We start from the raw sequence: 10,363 nt of genomic DNA, 5'->3' as shown, positions 1-10,363 counted from the left end.
GTTCAGGGTAGTATCTGTTTACATGTAAGTGGCAATGTCCCACCAGCAATGCCTATGACACATTCATCACGAGTATGGACATACACATCGTTAAATGAGGGCGTATTATACTGATACCCAGTTTCCAACCCTCAGCTTTCGGGTTACTTAATCATGGTTAACGTCAACAAGTCATGAAATTTAGCTTTAGTTTGAAGATTCAGGATATAAAAATCATTAAGCAAATATGGAAAATAAAGTTATGGGACATGGGACAAATATGAATATACACCCTCCATCTCCATCTATTGCTGTCATGGTGTCTTGAGGTCACCAGTGCTGCGCTGGAGGCCTTTTCAGCCAAGTTCTCAAACCTGACTACTCAAGCTTCCCAACTACACTGTCAGCCTGGGATGGTAGTTCACCCTTGGAGGCTTGGGGGGGTGGAGGCATATCAAGAACCTCAAACCAGATCCTTTATTTAGGACTTAAGCCAGTTCACCAGGGAAAAAAGTCACTCAAGCACAACATCCCCAAAGTTGTATTGGTAAAACGTTCTTCAGGGAAGTAGCTTCTTGCTCTTCAGGTGTAGTTCTGCCTTGCCTCTTTCAAGAGGGCACTGAGGCCCTCTTTTGAGAGAACAAAAGTGGCCTGTTGCCACTTGGGGGTAGATGTAGAGGAAAGTGAGGCTGCTTTGGGAGAAGATGCTTTCTTTAATAAGTACTCATGGGAATGGGGATACATCAGGGTTCCTTCTTTCCTTCCTATCCTGGGCTGACTTGCTTAGCACATAACTATTCCATGGTCCCCAAAAATGCCTACCAAGACACACAGTCAGCCAATCAGAGAAGATACAGATGAATGAAAAGAAGGATTTATTTTTCTACCAAATCTCCAATCCACCTTCCAGCCAATGTATGAAGCCTCACATAGAGAATCTTGGTAAAAATAATTTTATCTTTCCACAGGTCTGTGGTTGCACTAACAGTCCTATCTCCATGTCACTCTCTGGTTTGATAACTGAGGACCACAGGATGATTTCAATTTATAATGCCCTAGGAACAGGTAAAAAGATCTGAATTAAATTCTGAAACATTTATTGAGTGACTACTATTTGCTGGGCACAAAGGTAGGCACTGGGCAGTGAGCTGCTGGTTTTGGGTAGCATAAATTGATGCTGAAGATAGGAATTTCTTCCCCAGTGGCAGAAGGATGCTTGCTGGAGTACCTGGGACAGGCATGGAACTCAGGCCCTAAGAACATATCCTGTGCTCTTTTCTGACAGGTGTTGCCATGTAAGAACCAAGTGCAGTTTCTAAACAGCTGTAGAATTTGCTCCACAATCCACATAGTGATGTGTCTCCAAGGAGCTGTGGGTCATGTGGCCAATATATGAAATCTTCACTGAAGTTCTAGGGAAAAGAAACCAAGAAGAATTAATCCTGTTTTTTTTTTTTTTTTAAGATGAAATAAGGAAAAAAAAATTACCCAAATAATTTCTCACATGTTCAAGCAACAATACCTGCAACTCCCATACACCTTGTTCTAGTTATGTAATCAGGACACCAGAGAAGCTTTCACCATCTGTAGAGATGCAGTGCCATGAGGTGGACTTCTAAACCAGTGGTTCTCAACTGGGGTTGGTTTTGTCCCACAAGGGACTTTTGGCAATGTCTGGAGACATTTTTGGTTGTCTAGTGAGTAGTTACTAAACATCCTAGAAAGCAGGGACAGCTTCCCTACAACAAAGAACTGTCTGGCCCAAAATGTCAAGAGTGTTGAGAAACTCTGCTCTAAAACCTTATATTCTAAATGTCTGCAGTAGATTCTTGTGACCTGCAGATTTAACAGTCATGGTTCCAGAAAAAATTCTACAGGACAAGGGGTAATCTGTGTAGCTATCAAGTGGGAGCTAGAGAGTAAGTCTGGCCAAATGCCCAGTACTTCTACCCTGACCAAGTTTTTCTGGTCTTTACTAATCTCATTAAGACTCTAAAGGGATTGCAAGGGTTTTCTTAAACTAGACCCCACCTTTTGGGAAAAATGATATGTCCTACTGTTGACTGCGAATCTAAGGATTTGTGAAGGTCTCTGGACACTGTCTAGAGAACATCAAGGGCTTAATGGGACTACATCTATAAGGCACCAGGTGTCCCCTCATTGCCTAGGTGTCTCTGCCTTCTGGGCCGCATGTCATCCCGTGAGCAAAGGAGGTGACTCTCATGGTCTGACAGTCCAGGCGCAAACACCAAGGCCAAGAGGACAGGGAGAAGAACGACGTACCTCATGAAGATCACTATGTTGTGCACCAGGATTTCAGGTAACGTGCATAAGAAGCTACCAAACAGCAAATACGACATGGTCAGTGTGGCGAAGGAAGGAGAATGTGCAGAAGGATGCTGACATACATTTTCAAACTGAGGAGGAGTCAGGCCTGTCTGCGGCCCTTCCCCCACTCCCTGACGTAAGCACTAACAAAGCTCAAGAGTCCTTAGTCCCCAAACTGTCATTCACACCCTCCCACATTATGGTACTTTTTTTTTTTTTTAACCCATCAGAGAAATGGTGGTGCTTGGCTTCTTTGCAGTTATCAGTGGCTTAATGTCCTCTTTCAGAAATCCCAGCCTGTCAGTCTCATATCAAATGATACATCTTCTAAACGATTCTCAAGACAGCCAAAACTAGGGATACTAGGCCAAAGATTGGGACTTAAGCTAGGGCCAGGCCCCAATCAATTGGGTACAACTCTGAATCCCTTTAATTCAGTACCATGCATGCATATAGAGAACGTTGTCCTTACTACACATAGGAAAATGGTCCTCCCATCTCAGCTTTCACAGTAAAATTCACCTGAAAATAAAACACCAGAGTCAGTCTGTGGACAAGAAGGCTTGACACACTGCAGGACTAGTATCAATAATCCAAAGATGTTGGATCATTCTTCTACCACATACAAAATATTTCCCCAAGATGGTCCCTGATATATTCTACAAGCCTCTTTCACACTTCCCAGGTCTTCCTTTCTGAGATTAATGGACATCAGGTTATAATAATTTCTCTCTTGATCTATAGCATATCTCTTTCTCTTACAAGTTATTTTGCTCTCCAAATACTTGAATGTTAGTTGGTAATTTTCATAATTTTTCATCACTATAGAGCCCTTCAGGTCTTCCTCATCAACCAGTTCTTTCAAGTGGAAATGAGGAAGGGAAAGTAACAAGGCTACAACATTCCCACAACCCCTACTCTTCTCTTAGACTGGGGGCCAGGATTCTAAAAGAACAGTGTACCAGCTGCTCGCTCCGAGGCGGAATGAGGGAGATGTTACTTGTCATATACGTGCCAACCACTGTGTTCATGTACTGAACCTGACTGGACAGGCTGGTCACTGCTACAGAGTAGAAGTTGGAGTTCCTGATTTTCAGTGTGGCCTGTATCAGGGCAAATAAGAAAACAAGTGTAAGTGTCCTGGGTCCAAGACCGGGAAGGAGCACAACCGAGGAAGTGGGGTCCGAAGTCTTACCGTGATGGCGAGAATTACAAGGGAGTCCTTCTGATTAAACAAGACTTTCACTACTTTGATGCCATCATCATCCACAAGGACCGAGTGTGGAAACAGGAAGAAAACCACCAAACCAGATGCCAGGAGACAGAGCAGGACGGACAGGAGGACATACTGCTTACTGCAAATGACACAGCACATGACTGACCCAGGCAGTCAGACAGTAAGGTCCACTTGGTCAAGATTAAATTAAAACCCAGAAGGAGTGAAAAGAATGTACAAAGAGCCAGAGACCACAAACTAGGCAAGAATGAGTGGCATGGGAGAGGCCTCTTTAAACCAGCTGAATGCTCTTTGCACTGTGGACAGAGAAGCTGAAGAGAGGAGTTGTATGGACAAAGCATTTCCTTGCCTCCCAGAACACCCCTCTTCTCCAATCCATTTTCTTCATTGGCCCTCAGAACATTTCTTGCTTCAAGTTTCCTTTCCCAGATTGCGATGGGGGCAGAAATATCTTGTTTGAGCAGTAATAAAGGAAATATGGAATTTACAAGAACAGATACACTTTTCAAAAAGTTAACTGGCATTCAAACATATAAAAAGGGAGTAGAGACAGAAGTAGATAGTAACAGGTGAGAAGCAGGTTAACTCACGTCCTCTGAGGGCGCAATCTCTGATCACTGTGTGGTATCAAAGCCACCAACTCATTTACTTGCTCTAGAAAAGAAACAATGACTTTGTAAATCCCATGTGTTAGCAGTACTTTCCTTCACATCTCACATCAGCTTGCCACGACCAAATACTTGTCTGGAATTGGCTGTTTCTAAACTACTAGTCTCACATTTGGTCTAACGAACAAAAAACAAGTAAATCTACAGAATGCTACAAATTACAAAATATCAGTGCTGCCAAGGCAGCAAAACGGAAGTTGGGAAATCTGGGATCATGTTCTGGCTTTATCATTCCCCGGCTGCATGGCCCTGAGAAAGTCACCTAACATCTCTAGACCACTGTCTCCTCATTGGGAGGCCTTGGGGAAATGGTTCCTAATATTCTTAATAGTTCTATACCACTATGGCTTTCGGCCTCAACTGTTAATATATTCTGAGTGCCAAGTCAGTAAAAGATGATCCTGCACTTAACCAGGCTCCACATCTGAGCTTTTCTATCCTTTGTTTCTCTCTCCCTATTTGGTATATTTTTCAGGCCTTGGGCTGTTAAACTTTCACTATCTGCTTCCTCAAAAAGAAACTTCTAAGATGGTTCCCCCCAAAGCTTTTCCCAGTCCTATGAGTGAGAGCAATAAAGAATTGTGCCTGTCAACAAATCCCATAATGAAGAATGGATTCAATACCTGAAACCATGGAAAAAAAGCAAAAGGGTGGAAGTTCCGAAAAGAGTCCTTTAACTATAAGCAGACCTAGAAAAGTTGTGGAACCTGCACATCAAGTTGGCTGAGCTGACTGCAGACAAGAACACCCCCTCAGGCTACCTTGGGATACCTGTTGGGGAATCACCCCTCCTCCATCTGAAATGGCTCTCACCATTTGGAATGTAGCCAGTCCCTTGGCACGTGAGACAGGTGATGCTGTCTCGCCCTGTGAACTCCACATATGGGAACTGAGCAATGGCTTCTTCCTGTTCTCGTTCAGCCTGCAAATCCTCCCTGTCATCTTTCTTCCGCTTGCAGGAAGGGAGATGGGCAGAAGCAGAATGATGAGATCCCATGGCCAAGATGTGCCATCTGTCTCATGACCTAGGATGCAGAAGCAAATGAGTGCATGGTAGTGCACACCGGGCCACGAGAGAAAAAAAATACTCTCTTTCTATTACAGAAGTGAAAATACAAAAAAAAATGACCAAACTGCCAACTTGATTGTGATACCAATGCCAGCAGGATTTCTACCGGGACCCTCATTCTGTTGTAATGCTCCTCATCCAGCTCCAACCGGACAGAAGGACTGCCTTCTCCGACCTGCTCAGCAACTCACCGCCCCGGGCTTTGGGGCATCTCAGTTTACACCTGCCCTAGCGCCACCCTTTTCTTTTCACTATTTTTGAAAATTGTGCCCTCCTCGATAAAGCCTGCTTGTTCACACAACAGATATCAAATCAGTCACAGGCCTTAGCGAGCTTCTATTCTCCTCCACTCTCAGTTCCGGAAAGCCGGCTCAAGTCACGCCCCCTGGCAAAAAACAACGCTCCGAGCCCACCAGAGACTCCGGAGCAGAAAGAAATGCCGGCGTTCCGGGACTAAAGGGCACATATTTTTAGCAGTCCCTTCTCGGAAAGCGGCGGGCCACTTGCCTGCTTCCGGCTGCGTACCTGCCTCCTGCTCCGTGGCCGCTTCTCGCTTTCACTGCGCACGCGTCCAATGTTCGGCTGGCTCGGGGCGGGGGCCGGGGCGGGGCGGAATGCAGGCGTGCATGCGCATGCGCTCTTCGCGGCTCAGGCAGCCTTTCCTTCCGCCCGCCCGAGTGTTGCCGGTAGAGGGCAGCAGAGGGCGAAGGAGCGCCCTGTAGCGCGGGGTAGGCGTGGAGGGAGTGTGAGGAGGAGGTCATTCGCGGCTCTTCCCGAGAAGCGCTCAGAAAGGTTTTAGTTAAGTTTTCAGAGATTTTAAGTCTATCTGCCTGAGAAGGCGGAAGGAGCTTCTCAACTACTCTTTGCGTACAGGGGCTGTGTAGGTCCTGAAGGTACACAGAAGAATCAGACACAGAACCTGCCCTCAGTCCGAGAGGGGGATCACTCTTTCACAGACCACGCCAATATTTGGATAAAGTGCTGCAGGAGGGCTCACGAATAGGACGGACACCTGACCCGGTGTGGGAAAAGCTTCCAGGGGAGGTCAGGTGGCTTCTCACAGGAACAGACGCCCGAATCGTTGACAGGAGAAGTACATCCATCCAGATTTAGAATCTCGCGTTTCCAAGCCCCTTACAAAACGTCGTGCACATAAGTGGTCAGAGGACATTTTTTAATCGGTGGGTAAATTTCTTTGTAAACCAGGTTGAGCTTAATCTGCAGCAGAAGAAAGTGAGGGCATTTAGAAAACAGATAAAGTTATTAAGGATGACGGTGGGGCAGAGCAGAAATTCTGAAACTGGTTGAATGAGGGACCTGCTCAGCAATGGAGAGTGAGGCTGGTGGCCTCTGATATTTGTGGCACCTCAGTGTCTCCCGTCCTCATTCTCATTTGGGAATGGCAATGCCAGCCTGCTATCTAGCCACCTGCCCAACTGCTGGCTCCACTTGCCCAGGATTGATGCTTTTCCTTCCTGTCCTCAGGGAAGGTCATCTTTGAAATTGAGAGGAGAAAGATTGCTTCCTATGAATGATGCTGGGCCTTCAAACTGGTCACAGTCATCCCCCAGAGACTAAAGCCTAAGAAATAACAAGGAGGAGCAATGGCTGCTCCTCTTCCACCTCCAGGGCTGGCCCACACCTTCTTCTTCCTGAAAACTGTTTTTCATCTCTCTTGGTCAAGTTCCTACCCAGTTTATATTCCTTACTAATACAAATCTGATTTTGTTAGAGGCAGCGGTATGCTCATCTAAAAGTACATTTCCTAGCCTCCCTTTCAGATTGGGTGGCTTTATGACAACTGCTCCAGCCAATGGGATATAAGCAGTTGTTGAGTCAAGCTTCCAGGAAAGCACCTTAAAAGGCATTGTTTTAGTTTCTCTAGCTATTAAAAGAAATCCATACAATAGGTTGGCTTAAACAATGGGACTTTATTACCTTCTGGTTTTGAGGCTAGGAGAAGTCCAAAATTGAGCCATTGGTAAGGCTCTCTCTTCCAAGACTGACATTCCGGGGCTGACTGTCAGTGATCCTTAGTCCTTAGCTTTTCTGTCCCATGGCAATGCACATGATGGCATCTTTTCCTTTCTTTTCTGGGTCCTCTTGACTTCCAGTTTCAGACTGCTTTGTGTCCAATTTCCTTTACTTATAAGGACTTCAGCCACATTGGGTTGAGGCCCACCCTCATTCAGTATGAGCATAGTTTAATTAATAATGTCTTCAAATGTTCTATTTACAAATGGACCAGGGCCATGGGGTTGGGACCTGAACTGCATTTTGTAGGGGACATAATTCAATTTCCAACAGGGATGGAGACTCAACTGGTCCTTTGACCTTCCTCTTCTCCTGCTTGGAACTTGGACTTGATGTTGGAAATGGGGCAGCTATTTTGTGACCATGAGGCAAGAAATACATGCTAAGGCAGGCTCGGTAGAAGACCAAAAGATGCCTGGGTTCCTGATGGTATTGTGGAGCCACAATCAGTGGCTACCTATCTTCTGGTTTTTTATTAAATGAGAAAAAAATAACTCACCAAAATTATTTAAGCCTTGGTTTTTTTTTGCTTCACTTACTCTCAGGGGAATGCAATCTTATAAAGTACAGGTATAGAACTAGTAATGGGAAACCCAGATTTTAACACAAGCAATCTGTCTACAGAGTATTCACTCTTAACCACACACTTTGGAGGCCATACTTAGGTTTGTATCCTCTTCCAACTTGAGCCCTCAGAACTCATGCCCTTAGAGAAAGGGGAGACTCCTTGCCTGTCTGAGGCCTATCTTCCAAGTTCAGCTTTTTCTTTCTGAGAAACTACCTGAGACAGGCAATTTACTGCACTTAGAATGACTTCTTTTGAGAGCCATCCTTTAGTTGCAGGGGTATCCCTTACTCTGGGGCCTCTACTGGACACCCTGCCAGAACAGAATGCAATAATTCTGATGTCCATATTACAGATAGAGATGACAGTGGTTGTCCAGGCTGTCATAGAAGTGTGTCTTCCAAAAGTGTGTCTGGGACAGAGACTATACTCTTCAGTGTGGCTTTTATTCCTCCTTGTTTCTCTAGCTCTCAGCACGTAGCCTGGTGCACAGTAGGCCCTTAATAAATGCTTGCAGAATGATTCAGCCTGGAGGTGGGCCAGCGCTGCCTTGGGGAGTAGTTCCAGCATCCGCTTGAGCCTTCTGGGGGCAGTTTTAATTGGACAGTGCATTCCTGAGGAGACACCCATCATTTCTCACCTGTGTCTCCAGGTTTGTCTCACCATCCTGGGTATGAATGGCAATTACTGCAGACATGAGCTCACTGGGGCTCTCTGGGTGGGCTAGGGTTCCCAACCCCCACCCCACCCCCACCCCGAGTCTCCTCGATTTCTCCATGTGCATAATATTCCTCTAACCTCACAAGGCTGAAGGAAATAGAAGTGGGATAGGGCTGCTGGTCCTAAAAGGTCCTGGGAAACAGGGGTCAGGTACTACTGCAGCTCAGCTTTGTACCCCTTCCCTGTTTACGCATGGGGACAGGAATAAAGGAAGGTGTTTTAGACTATGTTTACTTCCCTTTCACTGAGTTTCAAGCTGAGGATTTAAGAGTTGAAAGTGCTGTTTATATGTTCATTATTCTGAGCCCCTCACCCTATCCCATTTTTACACAATTGAGAACACATGTGGAGGTTAAATTACACCCAGTAAATGAAAGAATCAGGACCAGAACTACAACCAGATCTGCTGTTTCCTTGTTTTCAGTGCACTTTCTGAAGAGATCTGGAGACTTGCTGAAGCTTGGAAAGTTACAAAGCTGAGTCTTTTTTCCTCCAAGGAACCCAGCTGAATTTAGGGGGCACACAAATGTTTTTATTTATGAATTCTGTGTTTATTCTGATGTGAATTAGAGATCTCAGTGTACAAATCTCTGGACCAGATAAAGGTAGAAAACAGTCCCAACCTCTGAAGTTCCAGGTTCATTCCCTAAAGGAAGGTAAAAAGGGAGAAGGGAGAGAAGAAAGTCCCTTGCGTTTAAGAACTTCTCACAGCTGTAGAGCATTTTACCACTTCTGTGGCACTTTTTTAGATGTGAAGCAAATATTCCCGTTTTACCAATGGAGAAACTGAGACCCAGGGAGACTGACTAGTCCCAGCTAAGAGTGAGAAGGTCAGCACTGGATTGTGGGTTTTCTATCTTAAGTCCTGTGTCTTTCTGTTTTCCTGTACTATTTCCTGTAAAGAATGATAGCAGGGAAGTTTAAAGATCTGTTCTAGGAAGAGGAGTGACATAGAAGGTGCTTATGTCCGAAAGTGTCCGAGGAAGGGGCTACTCTAGTGTACTGTGGCCACAGCAGTTGTGGGCAGGGAGCGCTGCACAAAGAGACGCTGAGGGAGGATTGAACACAGTGTAGTGATACAGGGGGCTTTAGAGTTCAGGGAACTGACAATCCATTACAGCCTTGTCAAGGGTGTCCCTGGAGTCATAGTGCAAAGCCAGGCTTCCTAGCTCCTTTGGCAGCGACAGGCTGATTGTAAGGCCAGAGAAGGTTGGTCTCACCCAGGACCAACCAATAATGCCCTAAGCATTGATGGAAGACAGTTGGAGAGGTGGTTTTTAAGCAATTAGAAGCATTTTCTACCCCACAAGAATCAGAGAAACCCAAAAGACCGAGTTATCTCTTTGGAATAGGGGACTGAAACATGAACTAACATCTTAAAATTAACTCTGCACCAGACAATCTGGTAGGAGGACCTACAGACCAAGGAAACAAATACCTGGCTCTTGAATGTTATTAGCAACTGTCCCCAGGGGCAGTATGACTTGAAGAGGCTGTCAACAACAGTGCTGGCTTTGGGGGCAGTAGTCCTTAATGAAGGCCAAAAGTGCCCCCACTGCTGGCAGCCTCAAATGAATTCGCAGGCTTAGTAGAAACCATGTGTGTACTATACGGAAACAGCTTTCCCTTTTCATACATATTCCTCCTCCCCTGTTTGTTACCCTCCTGGAAGCTCTGGACCTGCCCCTGAATGGAAACTGCATTGAGAGCTGGCATCCTGGAGGCATGTGTAGGAGGAAGGCTGCCTTGGCTGGGGTATTTGG

General features: G+C 45.5%; 1 protein-coding gene across 2 annotated transcripts; it reads right to left on the bottom strand.

The window, feature by feature from the left end:
* Positions 1 to 1,059: 1,059 nt before the first annotated feature.
* Positions 1,060 to 5,888, bottom strand: TMEM106C (transmembrane protein 106C). 2 transcript variants are annotated; one of them, XM_077170686.1, is made up of 8 exons: positions 5,807 to 5,888; positions 5,026 to 5,237; positions 4,135 to 4,198; positions 3,503 to 3,662; positions 3,270 to 3,410; positions 2,780 to 2,829; positions 2,263 to 2,316; positions 1,060 to 1,391 (listed from the first exon to the last, which is right to left on the bottom strand). In XM_077170686.1, the coding sequence occupies exons 2-8, from the start codon at positions 5,207 to 5,209 to the stop codon at positions 1,295 to 1,297; spliced, it is 750 nt and encodes a 249-aa protein (XP_077026801.1). In that variant the 5' UTR covers positions 5,210 to 5,237; positions 5,807 to 5,888; the 3' UTR covers positions 1,060 to 1,294. The 2 variants fall into 2 exon arrangements, with proteins under 2 accessions (XP_077026801.1, XP_077026800.1); XM_077170685.1 differs by having other exon boundaries at positions 5,789 to 5,883.
* Between the last annotated feature and the right edge of the window lie 4,475 nt (positions 5,889 to 10,363).

Source organism: Tamandua tetradactyla, chromosome 7, assembly GCF_023851605.1.
Source record: "Tamandua tetradactyla isolate mTamTet1 chromosome 7, mTamTet1.pri, whole genome shotgun sequence".
Taxonomy (NCBI): Eukaryota; Metazoa; Chordata; class Mammalia; order Pilosa; family Myrmecophagidae; genus Tamandua; species Tamandua tetradactyla.
This window is presented reverse-complemented; position numbering and strand designations above follow the sequence as displayed.